Raw genomic sequence first — 27,068 nt, 5'->3', positions numbered from 1 at the left:
CGGCGGAGGGCGCGGTTCGCCAGGAGCAGAAACCAGCCACACACTCAATCTTGAATAAGAAGACACGAAACAGCTTGGAGAAACGTTGCTCTTGTTTTCAGGTATATTCTTTCTTTCTAGATGGAGATGAGGCTGAGATGGGATCTGAGTGGCGGGCCGCCAGGAGTTGACGTTGGCTGGGAGGCAGTGCTCTGTTGTGCACGCAATTTCCACTTCACGCGTTCGGCAACGAAGAGAATGAGAAGAGAAACTTACAGTTGCGATGATAATGTATCGTGATGATGATTTGCTGATAGAGGGCGCGATGTATGGTGAGCCGGACGCGGTGTGTTGACCCAAGGTCGATGATCGGCACCGCTCTAGGGGAGCGTTGCGTGTGGTATGAACTCGATGATGAACGAGCACACGTGTTGAATAGAATTGCAATGTTCTCAAAGAAGTTGCCTGAAGGCACAATGAGTAGGGTTGTGGAGGCAAGAAGCTGTTCGTGGGAGTGGTTGTGTGGTATGAAGAAGAAGAAGAACAACAACAGCAGGGAAGGAGGAAAGAGGGCGGAAGGATGGGCCAAGGACTTGTTTGCTCTTATAGTCTGATGTCTTAGCGTGTTTTGCCGCTGCAACGACAACCGCGTCTTGATGGCCTCGATAGCTGCACGTGAATAACAGGAGAAGGATATCGAGGTCGCCAGGGTAACGGAAGGCACAGTGCCTCAGTGAATGCCCAGCAGATCAACTGTTCGTCAGGGTCTCAGGGGGTTTGAACTACCAAATCGTCTAAAGAGTGTACCGTGATGTTCCGTAGCGTTTTGAGTGGCTGGGTTGAAGGGGGTTGGTTGTCAAGCTTGCCACTGGTTACCTTGCGCAACAGGTGAGAACAGACAGCCTATCATCTTGAATGAGGCAATCTGTTTACATTCAACGATACGAATCTAGAAACTTGATGTATAATATGCATGAACTCATGCGTACTTCACGTGTATGTCATTCGCTGGTACATGGGAGTCTGCTGCGTTGCAGACAGGAGCAACACTGGATTACCTTCGGCTTCAAGGCCACCAGCAACAGACTGCGGCATCGGATAATTTTCTCTCAATCGCAATGAAACCAGTCTCTACCCGTGCGAGTCTCTTCCAGGCTCTATTCCGTTAGGTTCTATCGAGTTCGCGGACTGTTCAGCTGCGCGTTTCGTGAGCGCCTCCGCCGAAGGTGGCTGCCACTCGACGATAAACAACACTAGGGCCGCGAGATAACTTTTGATGCCATATGCTTGTATATTTCATATTTGTTGAGCATATGAAATTCTCCTCATGTTCGTGATTGAATGCTGGTGCACATGCCGTTTCCCTTCTTGTGATCATCTGCACAAAGGCGCGCTGGCCGACAAGTTCCGCATGTGTTCCCGAACAGACTTCAAGGTCGCGGACAATAATAAGTACAACGGAAGCCCCATGGCTTTGAGATGCGTGAGCTCGTATAGTTTCGAAAAGACTTGGGTTTGTCGATCTAACTATCGCGTTGACCAGGGCCCATGGAAGAGCCGATTATGAAGATCTTCCCACACCGACGCGGACCATCCGCCATAATTTGCCTACGAACACGATCGATCCGACGAGCGGAGCGATTTTACTGCAGGGTGGACAAATAATTTCATTGTAAGTAGCGTTACAGGCAGGGCTCAGGATGCTTGGGTTTCCAGCCATAGTGTCTGGCCGTGACACTGTCCTACCGCAAGTATACAATCAGCAGTTGCTTCAACCTCGCGCTGGCAGGAGATCGCATGGGTGGCAAGACATCATTTATTGAATTCAAGAGACAATTTGGGACTCAACCGACTTCATTATGACAAATTCTCCCGTCTACGGCCTGTTACTCCTGTTCGGATACTTTGGGTCACCCTGGATCGTGTGCAGAGATCCCGAAGTACTTTTAGGCATCGGCTAGAAAGCTGAATACATTGTTAGAAACAAGCTGCGAGTAGATTTCATATTCGCATATTTAAAATATTCCATGTTCGAACTGGATCGGGCTTGTGTGTGCAAGGTGCTTACTATGAATAAGAGGCGTCGTGTTTTCACAATGGTGCCACAATGCTGAACGACATTGCGCAGCTTAGTTCTCCAGTTGCTGCCTTGCATCCTCACCACAACTTCCATATTATCCAAGTCTTGGGAGCACAATGATTGCATTCGACTCACCTAGCGTCAAGTTTCCTGCTTTCTGACACGCTTCACACCGAGCAGCTATCATGCCCTCGAGAGCGCAACGAGTCGCATTGCGGTATTGGCGACTGCAATTCATGGGGGACTCCGACACTCAGAACACGAATCGGACTTTCTACAGAACACTTGAACATGAAGAAAAAAAGAACACACAGACAACCTAATTGGAAGAAAAAGACAAAGTAGGCGTGCCAATGCGACGATGCAGCGAAGCGCAAAAACAAAAGACTTGCGCCAGCCGTGAATCGAACACGGACCCTTTGCTGATCACTCAGAAGTGGAAGGCAAATATTGTAACCATTCAACTACTGGCGCTGTTGGTTGACGTGTAACCTTCAAATTTGCAAATATATACCTCGCACGTTTTAACACCAAGAAACACATTTTACCGTCGCACGTGTGTCCTTCCAACTCTAACCTCGTCCCAGGCCATTGAATCACAGCGACAGCAACTCTCTCTCAATGAGCTCTCCTTCCGTGTCCGGCTCCCAGCCCGCGTTGATTCTCTTGTGGGGGGCACTCAATCCCGTAATTTGATCGACTCACCAGAAGTTGAGCTCTGATCGTGGACAAGCGTCACACATGACTGCAGTAGTTGAGACCTACCCGTGGGGAGCGCATACAAGTGGACTACATCTCGGCCATCATATTGTGTCGTTCGCATTACATTCCAAACGCATCGCGGGTAACCGTCGTAATGGGGGATGCTCCTTCGCCAGTCCGCGCGACAAAGTCCATCGTCTCCATCCCACAAGACGTGCCTCCGAAAGCGGCGACATCTCTCCTCGACCTCCCCTATGAGCTTTTCATCGAGGTCCTCGGCTACCTGTCGCCCGTGTCGACACTGGCTCTCCGCCGTCTGAACCGCCAAAGCCACGCGGTCCTCACCCGCTCCGACCTCTGCGTCAGCCTCATTAAGCAGCATTTCCCCCTCTCCCTGGAGGCGCGCCGCATCAACACGCCGTCGTCATCTTCAGCCAACGTCGATTGGGCAAAGGTCTTTGCGACTCTCGCACGGAGATACTGGCATTTGGCGACCGCCACGCCATGGCGGGCATTGGATATTGAGACGGATACTTCCGGCTGCGTGGCTGTCCATCCTTGGAACCGCCATCTTATGCTCGACGAGCGAACTTCTGTCTTACAGTATCCTGATCCCTTCTGGACGTTTGACGCAGAGAGTGGCCTGCTTGTGTACCCGGCCCCGGATGGACTGGGGCTACAGGTGAGAGATCTGCACACCAATGAGCAAGTCGAGGTGCCCTTTTCGCGGACCGGCAGAGCCTTGCGAAGACTGAGACTCAAAGATGGGGTTCTGATTGTCGAGTGGTGCGAGGAAGACGCCTTTCACGCACTGAACGAGAGGACGAGCGCGCACCGCCACTTTGCGACCGCATTCGACGTTGCGAGAACGGACCAGTGGGACGGCGGCCTGCACGTCAAAGATGCACCTCCATCGTTGTCTTTCTGGAGAGTCACTTTCCGATCAGAATGGAAGATTCACTACCTTGGTCTACCGCTAACAGATCACGACCGGTTCTTCTCAGCGCACAACAGCACGCACTACGTCGTGTACATCTGGCAACCCAACCGATCGCCGTACGCGGAGGACGACCCCCTCGAGCGACTAGTCATGTGGGATATTTCCTCACCGTCGCCTTATCGTCCCTCTCTCGACCCCGGAAACAGAGGGAAATCCGACACCGGAGGACCGATTGTTGTCCACAGGCTAGTCAACAGCGACCTGTCGGTTTGGGGAGTCCGACAGTCTCAGACGCCACGACTCCGGAGCCTCGAGATCGACAACGTCACCCGCGATCCGCACACCGGTGCCACGACCGGCTCTGTGTTCTTCCACGAGGAGGATCATCGCTGGTGCACGGGGCCTCACGCCAGCCCCATACCGCCTAGGCTGCATTCTGTCCGTGTGACGGGCATCCCGCTGACAGGCATTGGACCCAAATGGCTGGCAGAGTGTGGCGTCGAGAATGGGGAGGGGTTCACATTCTGTCGGAGGGACCTCTCGATGCAACAAGATACCAGCAGAGACATGATGGGCGACGAATGGCCGGGACACAGCGCCTGTTGGCGCCATGACGACTTTCCCTACCTCACGGTGGCGGAAGTATTTGATAGGAAGGCTGGTGTTAGAATCACCGCACGGCACTGCTTCATGCTCGAGACGCTCTCGGTGCATGTCCGCCCAAAGCTGCGGATCAACGGAGTCACGAGCGAGGGAAACGGTTGTGACCCCAATGGAGAGGGCATCACGCAAGACGAGGTGCAGTTTCCAGACGAGTGGTGGGACCAACTGCTCGGCAAAGGGTACATCGCCGGGGACGAGCGATGTGTGGTAGGGGAGGACGCACAGGGCAACATCACGGCAATCATCTTTTGATTCAACCTGGTTTGCATTAAAAAGGAGGTTCATCAAACATACACAAATACGCTGGAAAAGTCCACACATTGACAGCGCTTACTGCTTCTCCTCGGATACGAGGACCGTACTCTCGCTGGCATCCTCCTTGTCATACGTTGCGTTCACATCGGAGATGACCTGCCTGCCCTTCCACTTGTCCATGTACTGCGCCTTGGCACGCACACGCAGCTGATACCAGTCCGGGAATCCCCTCAGACCAGGCAGCAAGCCACCCGTCTCGGGCAGGATGACGCTCCCGCTCGTCCCAGAGAGGACCTTCTCGACGACGGCTTGCGCGATGGATTCAGGAAATTGCTCCGGCATGAGGAAGCCGGTCTTCTGGTCATAGCCTTGGAACAGCGGCGTCCGCGTGTGGCCGGGGTGCACCACGACCGTCCGCACCTTGTTGGCCTTGTACTTGGTGGCGATCTCAGCCGTGATGCCCTCGTGGAAGGCGAGAGAGGCTGCTTTGCTGGCTCCGTAGTCGACCATGTTGGAAATCGTCAGCCAGGATGCGTACGAGGAGACCGTCACGATCATGCCGTGGTTCCCCTCGACCATGTGGGGGAGGAATGCCTGGGCCGTCCAGAAGGGGGCGAATGTGTTCACGTCGAACGTGAAACGGATATCCGCCGGATCGGCCTCGAGGACGGTCTTGCCGCGTGCGACGCCGGCATTGTTGATGACAACGGTAGGGTGGCCGATCTGGGCGCGGATCTGGTCGGCGGTGGCATTGACGGCCTGAGGGGAGCGAAGATCACAGTTAAAGTGATGAACGCAGGAGCCTGTTCTGTGTCAGTCTTTCCGCGCTGGCACCGTGCTAAATGAGTATCCATGGCTGGGGGCCCCGGACTCACCATGCGAGAAGCTCATGGGCTGCACATCAAGGACAACAACCGTCACGCCCTTTTCCTCGAACAACTTGACAATCTCACCACCGATGCCGCCTGCGCCACCCGTCACGACGACGATCTCCTTGGACCAGTCGTACTTGTCGTCCACCCAGTTGTTGCGCACCTTGTCCGAGAACCAGTTGCTGACAAAGCGCGCTAGGGCTAGGTAGGTGAGCGTGTGCAGTCGCTTGTTGGCGTCGGGATGGAGGATGGAGAGGTCCTGGCCCTGCTTGGTGTACCGCGCGAGCAGGACGAGGGGCAGCAGCAGCGATGGATTCAGCGCGGTCTGGCGGATGAGACGCAAGACTACGTCCATGCAGAATCCCTCGCGAGGGAGAAGACCCTGATGAAATGGCATATTGACGTCGACGTCGAGGTATCACTACGTAACTAGGCGGCTGGATGTGAAGAGAGCGAGGATGAATGGACTGAATCGACACTAAGACTGGACGTCCTTGTTATGCGATTCCCAGGCTTTGTCACCCTAAGGCGGAGTCATGTGCAGAATATCGATATGCGTGCTCCTTGGTACTCCGTACATGGTCTTAATTAAGCTCACCCGCCGAGTTCTTGTCTGCAATGGACAGTAAGTGCCGATGGAACGGGGCCGAGGCCCGTAGCTGTCAAAAGCCCCTTTGCGGGGAATTGGCGACAGACAAGATCATGGGCTAGTATGAACGTATTAGACTTTCTGCCAGATTGGCATGCTGCTCGTGCCCCGCCGTGGTGTGTCTGCCGCAACAACTATGTGCTTGTACCTCTGCCGCACAGCATGAGTAATGCGAGTGATCACCGAGTGCCTCCTATTGAGTGGAGCCGAGGGTTGACCAGGTCGCGCAGCTGTCGACTGGTCACAACGAAGAACCAGGAACCTCACTGATCATTGTGGTCAACAACCACCTTCTCCTGCGTTCGCTCTTGATAGTCATGAACTGGGGCAAAAGACACGTGAACCTTGAACGGATGCGTGTTGCATTGACGCAGATCGAGCTGTGGAGCCGATTTGAATACCTATTTGGGCGACGGCCCCGAGAAGCTTTCTGCCACTTTTTGGCCTGGAAACGATGAACCGAAGTTCCGAACCAACAAATCTCACCGCTTTCCGCAGGAACTTGCATCGAGCTGTCAGCCACGTGTTGTCTGCCTCGTCTTGGATCCGATACCCGTGAAGGAGAATTCTGGAACAGCCAAGACCCCACGATGTTCCCTTTGTACGACAAGTACGACGGTGGTCTGACTACGCAATAGCGAGAACGAAGACCGCGCCGAACATGACCCAACTGCGCGGCAGCACCGAACTCTCGTCTTCGAGCTCCTCATAATCGAGCTCAATGTCGCTGTCTGGGTCCAAGAAGAAACCGACCTTGTTCGCCTCCTCCGCATCAATCTCCTCTGGCGACAACAGCTCGTTCAACAGCGACTCGCACGATGGACGATCATCATCTGCGGGAATACTGTTGGTCACGGCGACCGGCAAGTCGTAGATTGTATAGTGGTCCTCGTCGTTGAGTCGAAAGTACTGGCGGATGGAGATCTGGTCCATGTGGTCAGCCAGGCTCAAGAGTTGCGCATGTCATCAGCGGCTCACGCACGTTGTAATTCCCGCGATTATCGTCGCTACCAACATCGCCGACAAGGCAGTCTGGCCAAACCCAGTTGACGTGCTTCACCGTGCTCGCAGGCTCCTGCTCTAGAATGTTGCCGAGGCTGGCCTCGTCTCGACCCCGCGTGCCATTGGTCACGGTGAAGTTGTTGCCGAGGGAGTAGCTGGACAAGAAGATAGATATGTTGTGAATGCGCGTAGGGCTGTCGTCTTCGAGACTGAGGGGGAGATGGCCGTTGGCGGTGACGTCGAGGGAGATGTGCAGGGTGTCTGTAACATTTTAGTGAGGCACTCATTCATGGCGCGCGGAAACCATTACCACCTCCTAAAGGCGTATTGGGCTGTGGTGCGTTGACAATGACCAGTCCTGGTGTCGCCAACTGCCCGTCATGCACTATGCTCTCGTCTGCCCGAGTCTTTGCAATGAATAGCGCCGTCGCGCCCAATAGCCGGATGAGGGAACGCATGCTGCTGGCTCGTGGGTTTGCAGAGCGACAAAGGGCTACCGCGTGTCATGTTCACTCGAGAAAGACCGCAGTCAATTAATCCTTGGGCCACCAGGAACCTGGTTTGAAAAGCGACCGGCAGGGATATAGATTAACATGTCGCCTGGGGGCATGAATATAAGGACCATTCTCAATGTGGGATCTGTGACAGCCAAGAGGAGGATCATGGTCACGGGTTAGAGGAAGTTCCAAGAGGCCTTATCTCTCGCTTCATGCCAAATCGTTCAGAGAGTAACACTTTGGCTTTATGAAAAGCCGCTGCGGGCGATATTCAAGCTTTACTTGAGTGCGGCTTGCATTCGGCGACCCTGCTCCATGCAGCCTTGGCGATGAACCTGACTGTCGGCGTTGGTTCGTGGTCCGACATCTTGGGGACTTTTGATGTCGAGAATGCAAGGTCGGTAATACATGCCTCAGGATATGTGCTGCTTCAGTAAATGCATCTTGCACGTTGACATATGCTGAGGAGAGAAAGATGATTGTTGGACTTGCTTGCACTCACTTGAAGTGAGTGAAGTGGAAGTGGAAGGTGTCCGAGAACCGGCAGGCGCCGACACGCGACAGTGGAACGCGCTTTCCACTTTTGTGTCTCCGGAACGTCAGCTCGCCTTCTAACGTTAGTCACAGCCTGATGAACCTCCTCACTTGTTGTTCGCACACACCGATCCAGACCTCTTGAACGCATACTCCAGCCACAGTGGTCTCGCCATTGGTAACTCACTCGACTCGGTCTACTCATAATCTCAGTGCGTGCTTGACGTCAGGAGGCTGAGGATAGAGGACCTGCGCTGAGAGCCTCGCATCCGACCCCCTGACAAGCACTGCGATCATGAGCTGCCAGCGGGTGCTCACGCCTCTGAGGAGGCAAGTGCCTCGATCTCTCAGATCAGCTTGCAAGCTGTCTAGATGCTTCAGTCTGAGTGGTCAGTCGCAGTCTCAGGGTTTTGCGGATGGTCTGCATGTCTCCAAGGAGATCAGGCAGGCAATCGCCGACAGGCAGCCTGTGGTTGCGCTGGAGTCAACAATCTACACGCACGGAGCTATGGGAAAGGATCTCGCCCATGAACACGAGGAGCTCATCCGGAGCTACGGCGGCATTCCTGCTATTATTGCCATCGTTGACGGCGTGCCTACCGTTGGTGTGTCGCCGAGCGAGATCGTACAGATGATCGAGGCTGGCAATGCCGTCAAAGTGTCAAGGAGGGATGTGTCATATCTCGTGGGGATGGTAGGCTTGCCTGTACCTGACTTGCCCGTTCAACGCTGATCAGTCTCCAGGGCCTAGCTGGGCGTAAGATCCATGGTGGTACCACAATCTCAGGCACCATGCTCCTGGCTCGTCTGGCCGGCATCCGCGTCTTCGGCACTGGCGGCCTGGGCGGCGTCCACCGTGGCGGCGAAAACACAATGGACGTCTCGGCTGATCTCACAGAGCTGGGACGCACCAGGGTCGCCGTCGTGGCAAGTGGATGCAAAGGGTTTCTCGACATCCCTCGGACGCTCGAGTTCCTCGAAACGCAGGGTTGTCTGGTTTCGACCTTTGCCGACGGACGTAGCAAGAACATTGACTTCCCCGGGTTCTGGGCACGCAACAGCGGCACACCGACTCCCTCGGTCGTCAACACGGAGCGCGAGGCGGCGGCCATGATTCTAAGCCAAGAGAGGCTGAATATTGAGTCTGGTCTTCTCTTTGCCAACCCGGTTCCCGAAGAATACGGCATTCCGCTGCCTGAGATTCGCGCCGCCATTGAGCAAGCAGTCACCGAGGCGGATGAGAAGGGGTTCACCGGCAGCAAAAACACCCCGTACGTTCTCGGGAGGCTGAAGGAGCTGACCGGCAACAAGGCGGTCGTGGCCAACATAGCGCTTGTCAAGTCGAACCTCATCAGGGCGGCCAATGTCGCCGTTGAGCTGGCGCGCTTGGAGGACCCGTCGTTCCAGCCCACTGCGAGCCAGTAAGTGCGCGGGTCGTTTCAAAGTTGGGTAGATCTAATTTGTAGATAGACAATCGGCACCGTCTGCACCTGTCCCTGCCCATGCCCCGATATCAAGTGACCCTTCCTCTGACATTCTTGTTGCTGGCTCGGTGGCCGTCGACTTGAGCTGCAATTACACACCATCCTCCAAGGGCGAAACTGCACCACAACTGCACACCTCCAACCCGGCAGCTATACGGCACTCTGTTGGTGGCGTTGGACACAATGTCGCGGTCGCTGCCCATCGTGCCAGTGGAGACAAGTCTCGCGTCAAGCTGGCCAGTCTCATTGCTAATGATACGTAAGCCACCCAGCCCCCTCTACTAGGCAAAAGACAGCGAACTGACGGTTCCTCTAGCTGGGGCTCTACAATTCTGTCGTCCCTTGAGTCCGAGGGCCTCGATCCTGTCTTGGTGTCCAAGCTTCTAGACACACAGACATACCGCACAGCCCAATATGTCGCCATTAACGACGGCAAGAGAGATCTCGTCATGGCCATGGCCGACATGGACATCTTCAACTACGATGCTGACCCTGATTTGCTCCAGCGTGTCCTAGAGCAAAGCCGACCAAAATGGCTTGTTGTCGACGGCAACTGGAGCGAGACCAACATCAAGACGCTCGTCAAAGCAGGAACGAAAGGCGAGTGCAGCATTGTGTTTGAGCCGGTGTCGGTGGAGAAATCGCGACGACTGTTCGGACTCACGAATGGAGCCCCTGCGCTCACCGTCTTCCCCCAGTCGAGTATGGACCTCGCCTCGCCCAATACATATGAGCTGGCGGCCATGTATGAGCAGGCCAAGCAGCGAGGGTACTTTGACACCAATGAATGGTTCGGCGTCATCGACGCGTTCGGCATGCGTGGGGCGAGAGAGAAGTTTGTGTACATGACCTCGCGCGAGCTGACTGATGCTGGCATCCCGGTGCAGATGGTGCAGCTTCTACCGTACATACCCACGATTGCCACCAAGTTGGGGCCCAAAGGTGTGTTGCTGGCCTCCCTGCTTGGACCAGAGGATCCTCGTCTGTGGGCGACGGAGGAGCGGCAGCACATTCTCGCGCGCGCAGTAGACCATCCCACCATTGGTGGCATCTACATGCGCCTATACCCGGCCGTGGAGAATGTTGAAGACGTGGTATCTGTCAATGGCGCGGGCGACACATTTCTGGGTGTTCTGGTGTCAGGACTTGCCCAAGGTGCGAGTGCCGACAAAATGATCGATGTCGCGCAGCAAGGCGCCGTCATGTCGTTGCGGTCGGCTGAGGCGGTCAGCCCCGATTTGCACCAAATACAAGACAGGATCTCGCAAGTAGTCAGGGCATCCTCATGAGGCCATTCCAAGTGCGAGACTGCATTGATTTGGCCACGGAAAATAATGTATGCTATAGAGACTTGGACGTATTTATGTACTTATGCAGCCTCGCGCTGGCACCTATATCTGATTGGCTAATGCCACTCACAGAGGTCCCGCTCTGGCGGGGCGCCGCTGCAAGGCTGAAATCGCTGCAAGAGAGAAGAAAAAAATAAATTCCCAGGCCGTACTGTGACTCTGTGAGCCTCCGCCTGACTATCCACCACGCATCAATCACCTCCCGACCCTCCATGGCACCGCGCAAAGCCGACGACGACGACGACATGTCAAGCGAGACATCGGTCTCTGGCAGCGAATTCTCCGGTTTCGAGTCGGACGAAGCCACCTCCAAGGTGCCCCGCGGCGGCATCTTTGAGAAGGACTCGGACGAGGAAGAGCTCGAGCGCCTTGTCCTAGGCAACAAGGCCGGGTTCAAGGACTCGCTCTTCCAATACAGTGGCGCTCAGGCGGATCATCAAGACGAAGACGGCGACATTGACCTCGCGGACGAGGCGAACGAACTGGAGGATGTTGCCGATGCAGATCTCTTCGCATTCGACACAGGCCCATCCGGCGCGAAACCTGCGCCCGCTGCAACAAAGGAACGCACAACTGGCCCTGATGCGGCCGTGTGGGAGGATAGCGACGACGACAGGCTAGCCATATCCCTTGCGAACACGAACCGTCTCCGGAAACTGAGGATAGCGGAGGCGGAGGACGTTGTCAGTGGCACAGAATACTCTCGACGACTACGCCAGCAATATCTTCGGTTGAACCCGCAGCCGGCCTGGGCGACATCATCTCAAGGACGGCCGTCAAAGCGCAGGAGAAAATCCGCCGCTACATCTGATTCTTCAGCCAGCGACGCCGATGACTCAGACGTCGAGGCTCAGCCACTGGAGAAGTTCTTGCGGGATGTCAACAAACTGTCCGAATCAGGCACGGCCTCGGGGGCAGGCATGAGGAGACTGAAGCCTGAGACGCTGGACATTCAGCGCACAAGGGAGATCCCCGACCGCCACAGGGCGCCAGCCGACTGCCTGTCCTTCCATCCCGAGTTCCCCGTCCTCCTCTCCTCTAGCAAGGCGGGCATGCTGTATCTGCATCACATTGCGCCCGAGGCACACCCGACACCGAACCCGCAGTTGACGTCTGTGCAAGTCAAGCAGGTGGACGTGCGACGGGCCGAGTTCATGTACCCCAAGGGCGACAAGATCTTCTTTGCCGGCCGGAGGCGGTACTTTCACCACTGGGACCTGCCCTCGGGCGTGGTGCAGAAGACGTCGCAGATTCAGGGCCACGAGCTGGAGCACAAGACCATGGAGCATTTCAAGCTGAGCCCTTGTGGACGGTACATGGCGCTCAAGGCGTCGACGAAGAAGAGCGGCGGCATCGTGAGCATCATCAGCACGGGCTCAATGCAGTGGATTGCGTCGGCGAGGATGACGAGCCAGGACGGCATCGCGGACTACGCCTGGTGGCGAAGCGGTGAGGGGCTGAGCATCCTGGGCCGGGACGGGCAGGTGGGCGAGTACAGTGTGGAGAGCAAGAAGTTCCTCGGGATATGGCACGACGACGGCTCCGTCGGTGGCACCGTCATCGCGCTGGGTGGTCGTGGCGGACCGCATGCACTGGGTGAGGATCGCTGGGTCGCCGTCGGCTCCAACACGGGCATCACCAACATCTACGAGCGGTCTACGCTCATTGACAAGAACAAGAATACCGATAGACCTACCGAGGACGAGGACGACGATGTGGCCCTGCACGAGGACCCCACGCCTACCCGTGTGTTCGAGCAGCTCATCACGCCCATCACTACACTCACATTTAGCCCGGACGGCCAGCTGCTGGCATTCGCGTCGGTGCATAAAAAGGACGCGCTCAAGCTGGCGCATCTGCCCACGTGCACCGTGTACAGGAACTGGCCGACGGAGCAGACACCACTGGGTCGGATCTCGAGCGTCGCGTTTGGAAGGGGCAGCGACCTGTTGGCGGTGGGCAACGACGGTGGCCGGATTCGCATGTGGAATATTTTGAGTTGAGTTGCAGCGCAATAGAGACGTACAACGGCTTGTGAACTCGGTCTCAGCGTGCTGTGATGTCTAACGTGCTGGTGAAGATGGATAGCCTCGCAAATGCATGATTTAATCCCCTCACGAGGACGCAACATGCAAGTGAACAGGCTAATGATCTTAATCCTGAACCGGCCTGCACGCTTTTTTCGGCAAGCTTGACTAATTACAAATCTCATCACATCGTCAATCCAAGGCAATCCACTGCTGAAGATCGGCAGAAAGGGTAAGGATAAAGGTTACGTCGAGGTAAGTAGTATATATATTAAAGTTACCAAAATATAATTATCTATCATCATGTTACAACACGTTATAGGCATGGTGCCAGAGTGGTTAATGGGTATGACTCGAAGACTACAATTATGTACTGTCATCAGCAATCATATGGCTTCGGCCGCAGCGGTTCAAATCCGCTCCATGTCGAATGATCTTTCTAGATGTTTGTGATCGATAACAGATTTGTGTCATTTGGATTTCATTTTTACTTTTTGTGTCTTTGGTCCGCTCATTTCTCACAAATTTAACACGGCGATATTTTCTTCATGTTTTTTTCTATTTTTTTATTGAATGATGCCTGGTGTCTTCTGCACGCTGAGGTGAGGGACTTTACAAGAAACCTTCTGAACGGAGAAATAGGTCCCCGTCAGCATACGGACCAGGACACTGCATGGTGAATTGCGGGCACTTGGCTCAAAGGATTCCTGCTGCATGGGTACATTTGATGCTGACATTATAAATAAACCTCGTTGACCACCCACCCCGCATTCCATCAGTCTCCCTTCCTACTGCAACGTGGGCATGTGCACGCTCGCCTTCTTCGCAACCGCATCCGCGCCCGACCACATGGCCGTCACCGTCTTGAGCTGCGTGTAAAAGTTGATGCCGGGCTTGCCGTAGAAGGTGCTGGCACCGCCACCGGCGACGCTGGCCTTGTTGCCGGTGAAGCTGAACATGGGCAACGGCACGGGAATGGGCACGTTGATGCCAATTTGCCCAGCCTCAATGTTGCGACGGAAAGTCTCAGCCGTGGCGCCGGAGCGCGTGAAGATGGCCGTGCCGTTGCCGTACTCATTCTTGTTGATCAGGTCAATCGCCTCGTCAATCGTATCCACGTTCAGGCAGACCAGGACCGGCCCAAAGATCTCCTCCTTATAGCAGGTCATGTCCGTGGTGACGTTGGAGATGATGGTAGGGCTGACCCAGTTGCCGTTGGGGTACTTGGAAGGAACCTTGCCACGGCCGTCCAGGAGGATGGTGGCACCCTCCTTCTCGGCGGTCGAGATGAGGTGCTCGATGCGCTGCTTGCTCTGGGGTGAGATGACGGGACCGAGGTCAGCGCCCGCCTCGAAGCCGCCGTTGACCTGCAGATCCCTAGCGCGGTCGGCGACCTCGGACAGCCATTCCTTGGTCTCGCCAACCATGACCAGAGTGCTGAGGGCCATGCAGCGTTGACCGGCGGCACCGAAAGCGGCGCCCACCACACTGTTGAGGAAGTGGTTCTTGTTGGCGTCAGGCAGCACGGCGGCGTGGTTCTTGGCGCCCAAATTGGCCTGGACGCGCTTGCCATTGGCCGAACCGCGCGAGAAGATGTACTCGCCGGCCTTGTTGCCACCAACGAAGCTGATGGCCTTGATCGCGGGCTCGTCGAGGATGAAGTCGACGGTGCGATGGGCGCCGTGGATGATGTTCACCACGCCTGGGGGGAAACCAGCCTTCTGCACGAGCTCAGCAAGAATGATGGCACAGCCAGGGTCGCGCTCAGAGGGTTTGAGGATGAGTGTGTTGCCGGTGATTGTGGCGATGGGGATGCACCACAAGGGAATCATAGCAGGAAAGTCTGATCAAGGTTAATAACAGCGTCTCCGTCTGAGGTGGTGATGCGACTCACTGAAGGGGCAGATGGCAGCCGTGACACCCAATGGCTCACGGTACGTGCGCGTCTCCATATCCTTAGCCACCTCGAGCACCTCACCCTTGAGCAGCTCGGGCGCACCGCACGCCGCCTCGGCGACCTGCAGACCGCGGAGGACGTCTCCCTTGGCATCCGCAAAGGTCTTGCCCTGCTCCAGGGTGATGCTGGCAGCCAGACGGTCCATGTTGTCCTTGATGAGCTGCACGAAGCGGAACATGATCTGCTGGCGGGCCAGGACCGTCATGTCCCGCCACCCCTTGAACGCCTTCTCCGCGCTGGCCACGGCCGCCTTCATCTCCTCGTCCGTCATCTGGGGCACGCGGGTGACGAGGTTGTTGGTCGCCGGGTCGGGGAGGTCGATGAACTTGTCCGTCGTGGACTGGACGAACTTGTTGTCGAGGAAGTAGGGGGTGTTGCCGACCTTCTCAATCTTTTCGTGCGTCGTGGGATAAGCGGGGGCGGCGGCGACAGCGTCCGCGGCCGCGGGCCTCAATTGCTGCGCCGTGGCGTGTATCCTCCTGGCGGCGACGGCCACATGGCCCTTGGAAGCCATGGTGGGAATCGACGGGCGAGGGGTAGCCGACGCTCGACCAGCGGTAGCTGTGACGACGCCACGTGAGATGAGCCTACGCATGGTTGAGCGTATATATCATGAAACGGTGAGACCGGACAGGACAGATAAAAAGGCAATGTACTTTTAAGGAGAAGAGAAGGGAACGTCCGTCGTAAGGTGAGGTGGCGTAAGGTGAGGTAGGGAAGTGCTCCCTCGGATAGAGGCCGACTTATACCGTGGGTGTGTGGAGGTGGAGGCTGCCTGGACCGGCTTGCTAAGGCAGTTTCGCTTGTTCGTTCGTGCCTTCCTTACTGCCGACTCTCGGTTGGAGAAGGCCTTCCCCGCGATCGGGACCCTCCTTACCTAATCAAAACTATGCCGATGCCGCTGCTTGCCGCGACAGACTTCACTGCGCGCAAGACCTTTACCGAGGGAAAGCTTAGGCGGCCATGTCAGCAGAGGCGACGTCGCAAAGGGTGTTCGTCAGACCTCTAGAAACACAGCAAGAGAGCCTCAACGGAATTGAAGAAATTCATCCCTTTGAAAAGAATATTGGAAATTGACAGAGTATACTTGCTGTTGCTAACGCCGAACTTACACCAATGCACGCACCCTCAGGCAGCCCTCCTTGCTTTCAAGCTACCTTGTCTTTACCTGACTTGCCTTGCGTTGCTGTGCATACTTATTGACTACCTTTTGTGGCCTGACTGGCGCTCACATCCATCCACCCAGTCTCAGGTCTTTGCCTAGTAGTCCTACTCGTCGTCCTCCAAATCCTCCACGGTACGCTCGTCTTCCTATGACTGGCTGCGGGTGGTGCGCTTGTTGACCTCGCCCTTGACCTTCTCAGCGCCGGTGGCGGTAGCCTCGGCCGTTTTGTTCTTGACATCCTTCGCCTGCTCCTTGGCCTTGGCGGCCGTCTGTTGGGCGGCAGGAGAGGCAGTCATGGCGCTCACAATGACGGCAACGAGGCCGAGGAGGGTCACAACGACCGCGCCAAGACCAGCGGCGACTTCGGGGACAAACTTGACGGCCTCAATGGGGTCCTTCTGGGCAATGGTCATGAAAAGGTCGAGCTTCTCCTGAACGTAGAGGACAGGGTCGTCGAGGAAGTTGAGGTCGAGAGGCGACTTGGGCTTGTCCTCTTTCTTGGGCTTCTCGGCGTCAAGGAGGCTCTTCTCAACGGGATGCTTGACGTGGAAGGTCTCGTCGGCGAACTTCTCGGCCTCCTCAATCGAGTGACCAATGTAGATGTTGTCAAAAAGGATATCGCTCTGCATGGTCCAGATCTCAAAGCCAATGGCGCCCATGGGCTCAAAGTTGGCGGGCGTCTTGTCGTTGAAGTAGTCGGGGTTCTTGATCTTGCGAGGCGCCCAGACACCCTTGTACGCGGGGTTGTCGACATAGGGCGCCGTCCACTTGCCCTTGTACGCGGGGTTCTTCACCATCGGCCTCTCCCAAGGGCCGCAGCCGGAGGCCTCGGCGCACTTGGGGTTGGGCACGGTGGGGGGAATCCAGTCGCCGTCCTCATCGTCGTCCCAGTCCGCGGGCTTCACGGCATCCGGATCAGGGACGACGCGAGGCTCATCGACCAGCCAGTCGGCGGGCTGCTCGGCCGCCTCATCGGGGATCTCAAAGGGAGCGTCCTCGTCCCAGTCCTCAGGCTTGGTGGCCTCGGGGTCGGGGATGCGGGCCTGGTCAACCCAGTCCTCGGGCTTGGTATCGTTGGGGTCGTCAATCTCCTCGGGCGGGTTGACGGCGGGCTGGAAGTCCTCTAGGAGAGAACCAGTCTTGACCTCGTTGCCATTCTGGCGGATAGCGTAGGTGTTGTCGGGGTTGACAATGAGGGTGTAGAGCTCGGTGCTCTTGACAATCTTGGCCGTGGGCGGCGACTTGAGGTGCTTCTCCTCGTACTCGCCCGTCTTGGGGTTCTTGTGGTTGAAGATGAAGTGCACCTTGTTGGTGTGACCACACTTATCGGGACCAAACATAATCACGTACGGCGTCGTGTTGGCAAACTCCTCCTGGTGGAGCGCCTTGTTGTCGCGCAGGAGCTTCATGTATGCACCGCCACACTCGAGTCCATCTAGTTTTCGTTAGCCAGGTGGGCATGGCGCAGGTCTGGCAAGCGAGCAAACTTACTCTGAAGCTTGACCTCGTACTGGACGACAAGCGTCTTGTCCTTGTTGTCGATGGCCTTGGGGAATTTGGCCGAGATGGCGTGGTGAGCAGCGGGGTTCTTGACGACAAGACCTTTATCGCCATCGATGCCCTTGTACTTGACGGGTTCCTCGACCGCCCATTCGCCTACGTACGCCCATTCTTCCTCGTCGCCAGCGGTGTCCTTCTTGGCGCTGGACACCTTCCAGCGCGATTCCCAATCGTCGGTGAACTGCTCGAGAAAATCGGCCTTGACGGATGTGGGCTGCGAGCTGTCAGTAACTGTGACCGCAAGACTGTCAATGTTTGCCTTACGGTGAACTTAGGTAGCTCAATGTCGACGGAGGCGTCAGCCTCTTCGGCTAGGGCAACGCCAGAAAGCATGGCCGCTGTAGCGGCCGCAGCCATGGGGTTGAACTTCATGGTGGTTCGATCAGGAAGATGTCAATCAATTGACCGTCCGGGTGGGTGCAGGGAGCTGGTTCTTGAGAGGGGGGAAGGAGAAGAAATGGTGGCGGGCGGGTGAGAGGCAGGATTTATCGCAAGCCGGAAGGACACGCTGGAGCTTGACGCTGGGATTCGGGGTTCACAATGCGCCGATGCGGGGAGCCAGCCACGAGCCCCTAGCCACACTTTCGCAACGCACCTTAGGTAACTTGGGAGGCAGGAATTAGCAAGCCACACTACACACATAAACTATCATGAGTTCTCGCTGGCACGGTCCGCCAACTCAATCAACAGTTTAGCAGCAACTAGGCGCTTAGCATACCTTGGTCTGAGTGAAAGACATCTCAGTCTAATGAAGCATACGGATAGGTAGGTTGTACAAAAGTACCTAGCATCAAAGGCAGTCCTGTGTGACAAGTTCCAGGCGACAACGCAAACAAGACGCTATTCGTAGCGTCCTTCGCTTCCCTTCGTAACCTCAGTGCTACGCTCCCACATATTGTGACACCACCAGATTCCATTGCGTCTTTACTCGCAGGCCAGAGCATTAAGCCTCGATCTGAGCCAAGTGGTTTCCTTTATGCGCTCACTCGCACTAAGAAACGAGAAAGCTCATTACTGAAGTCATCATATTATAATTGTATATTAATCCAGCGCGCTTCAAATATAGAAATATGTCATAAAAAACCTCGCTCAATCAGAGTTTTGTCCATTATTACGCCACGCTTTTTGTCTGATCCTGAGGGTGCCTTTTCCCCCTTCCTCGACTGCGTGCGCATCATTAGTACCCCAAAAGAAAAGGGTCGTGTCGCCAGAATGCGTGCATCGTCAACAATAGGAAAAGACTGGGTATCATGGCAAAGACAATGTTGCATCAGGCTCCTGTCCTCCCGCTCAAATCAGCAAGAGCATACCCAGGCCGAGCATGGCGAGAGGGGGCAGAGCCGCGTGGCCAGCAAGCGCGGCTTCAGGCAACGTGCCGTTGACCCAATCAGGGTCACAAAGATTGTTGACGATCCGCGCGGCCTCTTCGTACGTTTCGGAGATGGGTAGGCTGCGATCTGCTGCTGCCGTGTGGAAGATGTTGAGGGTCTCCTGATTGCACCAACTGCAGGTAGGGTTCGAGGAAGCTGGCAATGATAGATTGTATGGTAGAGAATAAAGATAGCGGTCAGAGGTGTTCGTGTGGTTTGTGAGGGCGCCCGCATAGCAGTACTGGTCGGTGTCCGGGTCTTCGAGGCACGTAGCAGCGTACATGACCTTGTAGTTGATGAGGCCGTAGTAGGCGTCAGTGACGACCGTGACTCCCTGTTTATACTCCTCCTGACAGTTCTCCTTGGCGGTTAAGTTGCGGGCGGCAGTGTTCATAAAGGCGCCGCACGAGTCCACGTCGGCGCCACAGGAAGCATCAAGGACGCGGACCATGCTGGTCAGTTGACGCCGAGCCTCAAAGAAGCTGTCCGATTTCTAAAGTTGCTGTCAGTACTGCTTTCACACCCCATGCGACTGTGGCAAGAGCTTACCGTCACCAGCATCGACAAGGGAAAGCAATCGTTGAATGTCGGGCTACTGAGTAGTCGGCTGATATAGTCCGGGCAGCTGTTGTCGCCGTCGGCAGTTCTGAATTCCGATGCGGCCGTTCCGTCAAAAGGTGTCGGCAGAGGCGAATCAGGGTCGATGGATGTTGGTGACGCCGTGGTAGCAACCGACAAGGAGCGCGTCGCGATATCATCAAGGTCCGCCGACACGATCTTCGTAGGTGCCACTGGTTTTGTATCCTTGTCATCCTCGTCCTCTCCGTCGTCGGCCCTTTTGGCTTTTTCGTCGCTCTCCGTGCCTTCGCTCGTCTTTTTCTCATTGCCAGCATTGGTCTCTCCGTCCTCTTCCGCGTCCTCCTTGTCCTCCCTCCTGTGCATGTGCTTGGACTCGTGTCGCACACGCAGCTCTTGTGCGTCCATGGTCGCAGCCTCGGTGACGATTGCTGCATGTACATCTGATAGCTGCGCAGGAGGCGCTGTAATATGGGCGGGCAATAAGAATCCATCCGTGGCCCTCACCGGCGAAGCCAGGGCAGCGACCACGGCAAAGGCACCCAAGACCAGATGAGCCACGTTCGGCCGGCATCGCTGTCTCAGGTGGCCCACCATGGTTGTCGCAGGCTGCACGGACTGTCGGAACGTGGGCTGGGTGAGACAAGATGGGCCAGTATCGACCGCGATGGCGGGGAGGAGAGACACAGCGTCAGGATAGCGCCAGGGCCTGCTGTTCGATCGAGGGGGTTTCAGTGGTGTCGTCGAGCTGGATTTCGTTGCCGTCGGTGGTGGTGGTGGTGGTGGTGGTGGTGGTGTTGCTAATACGGATGCTGCAGTAGAGAGCGAGGGCGCGATTTCTCCTGGCGGCGCAGAAAACGCGTGTTTCAAACGAGTGACAGCGGCGAAGACGCAGAGTCTTCAGCCTTGGTGAAAACGACCGACAGTGTTGGGCTGGTAAAGAATGGATTCGCTGCCCGGAGGGAGGAGGAAGCAAGACGACATGGGCTCAGCAAGACAAAACAAGGCCAGGGGAGAGCAGAGCAGACTGTAGACGCGGGTAGGAATTGACGGAGCGGTCCGGTCGAGATTGGGCCTGGCCGCTACGGACCTACATGTACGGTCGCTGCTTCAGTCAGTGGTCCCTCGGGGATGGGCCGCTTTGGGTGTGCCTGGCAGGTGTGGTGTGGTGGTCACTGTGGTGGCTCTGGTAGGTGGGTGCGCTCAGGCTGTCAGCGACGTGGACTGGACCTGAACCAGCAGCACTCCATCCAGCGTGGGCTGGCGGTGGTGGTGGTGGTGAGATTGACCCCTGTCGCCTGATCATTGACATGGATGCGCGCGCGAGTGCCCAGTCCTTTGGAGAGACTTCAACAACATGTGGTACGACAAGCATGTACATTGACTGCTGCGTGCCTTTTCCACACGGTGGGTGCCTACCAGAAAATCCCAAGTGCTCGTAGGCTCAAGTCGTGGCAATCACCTCGCCTTGAAGACATGGACGATGTCGCACGGCACTATGGAGGCCGCCTCTGCTGGGGCCTCTGTGAGGCTCTCTGTCCTCAAATTCTCAATTGCCTGTAGAGAATGCAGGTCATGCTGTGGGTCAAGGCTGATGATACATCGATAATTGAAAATGACCCTTGCAGTGCAGGAGTTTCCTTCTGAGTTCTCGCCGCGTGAATTCTCCTTCTATTCATCGCCAGGCCATAGTGCTGGGTAGTCAGGTCGACCAGGCTCTTCGACAGGAATTGCAGCATCTCTCTCATGACCGAGTTATCATGCTATTCGTGAGCTGTGATCTGGTAACCGTGAGCGTACAACCTATCATCACATCACCAACGGAGGTTTTCTTTAATTAATCAAGCCCCACGATGGACGCCGCCAGTGGCGCCTTCGCGGGGCCAGCCAACCACACCCAATCTTTACTGGAGTTCTCCCCTGCATTAGCCAGTTCATCATCATGTTCTCGAACCTCCAAGACGCCAAGACGGGCCCCAATCGTCGCCAAAAGCGAATCGTGCGGCCAAATCGAGCCGCCACCGTCCTGCGCCTCAACTGGCCCACCGCAGTATATGTATATCGAGGCTAGTCACGGTCAAACAGTCAGTCATCGTCAAGCCTCAGCGGGAAAAATGCACGACCACCTGTTCGATCGCAGGGCCATTCCGTCTTCCGAAAAATAGGTACTCTTATTGATTGAATGACCTGCTAATAAACTCCCATCTCTAATAACCCGTCTTTCATGCAAACATGGCCGGCGGCACAGGCATAGTGCTCGGCTGGATATCCAAAATAATCAATGCATATCGTAAATCGCCAACAGTAATGACAGCATAGGAAACGCGAGGTGTGTAAAAGATTAATGACGAACGGGGATCCCCTTATTTCTTGTTCATGCTCTGCAAGCGGACAAGCTCTGCGTAGCGGCCGTTGATGGCCATGAGCTCGCTGTGTGTCCCCGACTCGACGATGCGACCAGCGTCAAACACATGAATGGCGTCGGCGTTCTGAATCGTCGACAGACGATGCGCAATGGTCACGGTGGTGCGACCCTTGGCAGCCCTGTCCAAGGCAGCCTGGACAACGTGCTCGGATTCAGAGTCGAGTGCAGAGGTGGCCTCGTCGAGCAGGAGGATCTTGGGCTGGCGGACAAGGGCACGCGCAATGGCGATGCGCTGCTTCTGACCACCAGACAAGAGACCGCCCTTGTTACCGACAACCGTGTTGAAGCCATCGGGCAAGGAGCAGATAAAGTCGTAGATGTTGGCCTCGCGGCACGCAACCTCGACGGCCTCGTCCGGCACCTCGTCAAGAGGGCTTCCCATTACAATGTTGTCGCGGATCGAACCCTGATACAAGGTCGGTTCCTGCGACACGAGGGCAATGTGCGAGCGGTAGTCATTGACGTTAACTTGGCTGACATCATGGCCGTCAACCAAGAGTTGACCAACCAGAGGATCGTAGAAGCGCTCGAGGAGACCAATTGTCGTAGACTTGCCACAGCCCGAGGCTCCCACAAGGGCGACGTACTGACCAGGCTCGACCTTGAGGTTGAGGCCACGGAGTACAGGCTGCTCGGGGCGGGTAGGGTAGCGGAAGTGAACGTTGCGGAACTCAATGTGCCCCTGAACACGCGACAGGGGCTTGCCGGTTGGCTCCCAGGTATCAATGGCGGGCTTGCGCTCAAAGAGCCGCTTGAGCTGGGCGGCGGAGCTCTTGGCTTTGGTCATGTCGGGGGCGAACGAGAAGAAGGTACCAGCAGACTGGGCACCGAAGATGATACCCATGAAACAGACGAAGAACTGGAACATGTTGTACTCGTACGAAGCGAGGAGACGACCACCATACCAGAAGCCGAGGCCGAAGCACAGGAAAATGACGGATTGAGAGGCAGCGAACAATGTCGACGACTTGAGGACGGAGTGGAGCGACTTGCGTTGCTGCTCTTCGAGTGACTTGGTGTACGCCTCCACGACCTGGGCCTCACGAGTCAGAGAAGCCACGGTCTTCATCGACGAGATGTTCTCGGCGGCGAACGAGGCTGACTCGGCGTAGGCTCCCTCGGCGCGCTTCTGGTAGTTGGACAGCATCCAAGAGCGGAAGAAGCCGCAGGCCAGCACGACAGGCACCGCACACAAGCAGACGAGAGCGAGCTTCCAACCAATCGCCAAGGAGACAGCCAGACCAGCGACAATGTTGGTGACCGAAATCAGGAGAGTGCCGAGAGTGACACCCGAAATGCCAGCGATTTGAGTCGTCTCAACCGACAGGAAAGCTGTCAAGGCACCCGAGTTGTTGGCGTCCTTGTCGAACCAGCCAACATCCTGACGCATGATGGAGGTGAAGCACTGATGACGGACACGACGAACCAAAAGCTCGGAGCAGATGGCGAATGCGTAACCCTGCACAGCGTACGCAAGGAACTGAACGAGACCAAGCATCAGGAACATGAGCGACCAGAAGTCGGAGCGATCCTTGAGCATCCATCGCTGCTCATCGGTGACGGCAGGCATGGGAGAGAGAACGGTGATTTGCTTTGCGAAGAAGACGGCCTGCGTGGGGTTGGCGCCGCCAGCGATAATCGAGAAGAAGATACCAATCAGCATCCAGTGCAGTTCGGTCTTATTGAACGAAGCGGTGAATTTAAGAAGAGTCCACAGTGAGTAGTTGGGTTCCTCCTCGGTGATGGGGCCACGTTCAGCCAAGGCCATGCTGGCAACAGACTTGCGATCACCAAATCCACTCTTACGAATGGAAGAAGGGCGGAGACGCGCAGAGAGATTGTCGGCGGCAGCAGAGGGGTTGGTGTAGAAACCACCGACGTTCTTGAAGCGAGACATGCGGCGGATGAGCATCTCCTCTTCCTCGTCGAGGGGCTCGTCAAGAGCTTCACTCTGCTGTTGGGCAATGTCTTCAATCTGCTGTGCGGTGACAAGCTTGTGGTAGGCGTCGTGCTTCTTGAGCAGTTCAATGTGGGTGCCCTGCTCAACAATCTTGCCCTGGTTCATGACGACAATGTTCGCGGCGTCGCGAATCGTCGACAAGCGGTGGGCAATGGTGATGGTTGTACGACCTTCCGACGCGTTTTCAAGAGCAGCTTGTACCACGCCCTCTGACTTGGTATCCAAGGCGGAGGTGGCCTCATCGAGAAGCAGGATCTTGGGGTTAGACACTATAGCGCGGGCAATAGCAATACGCTGCTTTTGGCCCCCAGAAAGGAGGAAACCACGTGAGCCAACGTTGGTCTCGTAGCTCTCGGGAAGCTGGGTGATGAACTCGTGGGCATTGGCCTGCTTGGCAGCGTCTGTGATGAGCTCACGCTGGTGGGACTCGACCGCATTCTCATACTCAGTACCAATAAGACCATAGCGGATGTTCTCGTAGATGGATACTCCGAACAAGGAAGGCTCTTGTCCGACAAGGGCAACCTGCTGACGGAGCCAGCGGAGGTTGAGGGAGTTCACATCATAGCCGTCGAGAAGCACACGTCCAGCAACTGGATCATAGAAACGCTCGACAAGGCCAACAATGGTACTCTTGCCGGAGCCAGAGGCACCGACCAAGGCGGTGACTTTACCGGCAGGGATATCAAGCGTAACGTCGTCCATGACAGTCACCTCGGGACGTGAGGGGTAGATGTGCTTGATGTTCTCAAGACGGAGGTGGCCCTTGAGGTTGGGAATCCTGTCACCCTCCTCGGTCGCGCTATCCAAGGGCGAAACACGCTCAATCGTGTTGAGCATCTTGGAGGCAGCAGCGATAGCTGTGGTGAAGGCCTGCACATAAGGTCCAATTGTACCCATGTTGGAGGAGGCGACCATGACCGCCATCAGGGTGTTGATGGTGTCGGGTAGAGGAAGCTCCTCTCGGGCCAAGAACGTGGAGCCTTGCCAGAAAGCAAGACCATAGTTCAGGTACAAGATGGACATCATACCAGCAAGCATAAAGGCAACGGCTAGCTTGAGCTTGATACCCCACTTCTGCGATATAGCCAGGTGGCTGTCATATTGCTGGGCGAGGCGACTTTGGGTACCAAACGCCATGGCGATACGGATGGATGACAGAACCTCATCGGCCAAGCTACCGCCCTGTGCAAAAGCAACCATGGTGGGAGTGGCGTACTTGCCCATGAAGCGCGTGGCAATGCTGGTGTTGATGGTGAGGGCGACGACGGTAGCCGAGAGGATCAAGGTCAGCTTCCACGACTTGATGAAGCCGATGAGGAAACCGGTCAGGAAGGTGGCGATGGCCGAAATGAAGAGGCCGACCTTCTCGGAGATACCATCCTGGATGGTGGTGGCGTCGGCAGTGATGCGCGTTGTCACCTCGCCAGCGCCAAGCTTGTCGAAGAAACCGATGTTCTGGCGCATGCAGGATTCAAGGTACCGTTGGCGGATCTTGGAGCTAATGTGCTCTCCAACATAGATGAAACCAACCGTTGAGATGTAGGTGGCGACAAAGGTTCCAATCGCGAGGTAGACGAAGTAGAGGACGTAGGTCACCATCTCATGGTTGAACTGGTCCTGGGTCAGGACCTTGAGGAAAAGGTAGTCCTGGAAAACGCCTTGTAGACCGGCGAAGATGATAGTCATACAGGGTAGCGCTGCACCGGACGCTGCAGAGCAGATGGCCGCAGCGGCCATGATCAGGAGATCATTGCGAGTGGCGTAGCTGTACAGCTTACCCAGGCCATGCTTGAGATCGGGGGTATCGAGTTGCCGTCGGAGTATCTCAGCCTCGTGCTCTGGGAGAAGACTCATGGGGTCGACGGCCTCAGCCTTACCGCCGGCGGCAGGGCTGGGAGCCTCTGTCTTCTTCTCAAACTCAGGCAATACACCATTGGCGTCAAGGGTGCTGGCGCTGGAGGCACGCGAGTGCAGCGAGCGGCGCTCATCCTTCTCGGGGTCGAAAGCCATGGCGAGCAGTTCGCCTTGAAGGCGGGTGTCGAAAAGATTGGTCTTCCCGAGTTTTGCCCTTGGATTTGTTCCTTCTTATACAGTTGTTTTTCTGAATTTTGTTTGGAAAATATACTTGTGCTCTTTCTCTCGCAGAGACGAAAGAGACTCCTTCACTAGCAAAAATTATGCCTAGTAGCTGTGAGTGGGATGTGAGGCAAAAGGAATGATCAACCCTCTAGGATGTCGACAGAACTTGAAATGCTATAAAGATGGAAGAGTTTGTACAGTAACCAGTGAAACAGAGATGAAGAGATGAAGAGTGTAGAAGCAATCGCGGACCAGTGGGGGGGGAAAGGGTAGTAAAGGACTTGAGAGGCGACAGGCGATTCTCCCCGTGTGTACAAGGGGTGGTCAGCCGTGTCATCGCCTTCTGCAAAGACACGACGAGGCATCGTCACAAAGGAGGCCATGACTGTCGGTGCCGAAGGATGAGTATCGGTGGACCAACATTACCTCATGTTGCCTCCACTCCTCCCCCGTCGAGCCCCTGCCTCCTGAAAGGGTCTCGCAGGGCCACGATCGACATTAGCCGCAGTACCTATACCTGTGTTTGTGCTGCTGGGGCTTTGGTTTTGTTTGTAAAGGCACCTCGAGACACAGGGTCCGCTGTAGCAGACATGCAGGTAGGTCATGGGCTGACGCCTTGTTAGTTGTGATCCTTCAGAAGACCCTTTCTGCAGAGGAGTCGTGCCGCTGCTGCCTTGAGGAGACCAGCTTCTCAGCTTCTCATGTGGTTGAATTGATGATTCGGTGAGCGACTTGAGCATTCAGGCTCTGTTATGCTCGGTGCTTGAAAACTTGACGGCCATCGGTCTTCTCTGAAAGCCTGAAAGACAGCTGCTGAGCGCCGTTGCAGCACGCGTCAAGCAGGCAGAGAACATACCGGCCGAGCGAACCTCCGCTATCGTTCGGGATCTCAGCCAAGCCATGACGATCAGAGCGCGTTTAGGGCTGGAGAGATGCGGGT

General features: G+C 56.0%; 9 protein-coding genes across 9 annotated transcripts; 3 read left to right on the top strand and 6 right to left on the bottom strand.

Moving 5' to 3' along the window:
- Positions 1-2,915: 2,915 nt before the first annotated feature.
- J7T54_002457 (uncharacterized protein) lies at positions 2,916-4,616 on the top strand (the record flags this gene model as incomplete). The annotated part of the gene is made up of 1 exon (XM_051505639.1): positions 2,916-4,616. The coding sequence occupies one exon, from the start codon at positions 2,916-2,918 to the stop codon at positions 4,614-4,616; it is 1,701 nt and encodes a 566-aa protein (XP_051363076.1).
- Positions 4,617-4,694: 78 nt separating this feature from the next.
- Positions 4,695-5,888, bottom strand: J7T54_002456 (Short-chain dehydrogenase/reductase family 16C member-like protein; the record flags this gene model as incomplete). The annotated part of the gene is made up of 2 exons (XM_051505638.1): positions 4,695-5,422; positions 5,495-5,888. 2 exons carry the CDS (start codon positions 5,886-5,888, stop codon positions 4,695-4,697), a joined length of 1,122 nt encoding a protein of 373 aa, XP_051363075.1.
- An 879-nt stretch (positions 5,889-6,767) lies between these two features.
- On the bottom strand, positions 6,768-7,600 carry J7T54_002455 (uncharacterized protein; the record flags this gene model as incomplete). Its single annotated transcript, XM_051505637.1, has 3 exons — positions 6,768-7,064; positions 7,123-7,403; positions 7,456-7,600. The coding sequence occupies 3 exons, from the start codon at positions 7,598-7,600 to the stop codon at positions 6,768-6,770; spliced, it is 723 nt and encodes a 240-aa protein (XP_051363074.1).
- An 868-nt stretch (positions 7,601-8,468) lies between these two features.
- On the top strand, positions 8,469-11,114 carry J7T54_002454 (Pseudouridine-metabolizing bifunctional protein -like protein; the record flags this gene model as incomplete). Its single annotated transcript, XM_051505636.1, has 5 exons — positions 8,469-8,867; positions 8,918-9,594; positions 9,644-9,916; positions 9,974-10,883; positions 11,079-11,114. 5 exons carry the CDS (start codon positions 8,469-8,471, stop codon positions 11,112-11,114), a joined length of 2,295 nt encoding a protein of 764 aa, XP_051363073.1.
- A 104-nt stretch (positions 11,115-11,218) lies between these two features.
- On the top strand, positions 11,219-13,009 carry J7T54_002453 (uncharacterized protein; the record flags this gene model as incomplete). The annotated part of the gene is made up of 1 exon (XM_051505634.1): positions 11,219-13,009. One exon carries the CDS (start codon positions 11,219-11,221, stop codon positions 13,007-13,009), a length of 1,791 nt encoding a protein of 596 aa, XP_051363072.1.
- An 812-nt stretch (positions 13,010-13,821) lies between these two features.
- Positions 13,822-15,504, bottom strand: J7T54_002452 (Methylmalonate-semialdehyde dehydrogenase [acylating]-like protein; the record flags this gene model as incomplete). Its single annotated transcript, XM_051505633.1, has 2 exons — positions 13,822-14,876; positions 14,928-15,504. 2 exons carry the CDS (start codon positions 15,502-15,504, stop codon positions 13,822-13,824), a joined length of 1,632 nt encoding a protein of 543 aa, XP_051363071.1.
- Positions 15,505-16,301: 797 nt separating this feature from the next.
- J7T54_002451 (Calnexin-like protein) lies at positions 16,302-18,087 on the bottom strand (the record flags this gene model as incomplete). The annotated part of the gene is made up of 3 exons (XM_051505632.1): positions 16,302-17,590; positions 17,647-17,929; positions 17,980-18,087. The coding sequence occupies 3 exons, from the start codon at positions 18,085-18,087 to the stop codon at positions 16,302-16,304; spliced, it is 1,680 nt and encodes a 559-aa protein (XP_051363070.1).
- A 918-nt stretch (positions 18,088-19,005) lies between these two features.
- On the bottom strand, positions 19,006-20,258 carry J7T54_002450 (uncharacterized protein; the record flags this gene model as incomplete). Its single annotated transcript, XM_051505631.1, has 2 exons — positions 19,006-19,578; positions 19,635-20,258. The coding sequence occupies 2 exons, from the start codon at positions 20,256-20,258 to the stop codon at positions 19,006-19,008; spliced, it is 1,197 nt and encodes a 398-aa protein (XP_051363069.1).
- A 1,766-nt stretch (positions 20,259-22,024) lies between these two features.
- On the bottom strand, positions 22,025-26,059 carry J7T54_002449 (uncharacterized protein; the record flags this gene model as incomplete). Its single annotated transcript, XM_051505630.1, has 1 exon — positions 22,025-26,059. One exon carries the CDS (start codon positions 26,057-26,059, stop codon positions 22,025-22,027), a length of 4,035 nt encoding a protein of 1,344 aa, XP_051363068.1.
- Positions 26,060-27,068: the final 1,009 nt, after the last annotated feature.

The sequence above is a fragment of the Emericellopsis cladophorae genome, assembly GCF_022114955.1.
Source record: "Emericellopsis cladophorae strain MUM 19.33 chromosome Unknown NODE_15_length_399893_cov_118_242817, whole genome shotgun sequence".
Taxonomy (NCBI): Eukaryota; Fungi; Ascomycota; class Sordariomycetes; order Hypocreales; family Bionectriaceae; genus Emericellopsis; species Emericellopsis cladophorae.
The sequence above is the reverse complement of the archived record's forward strand: the minus strand, read 5'-3'. Positions and strand labels throughout refer to the sequence as shown.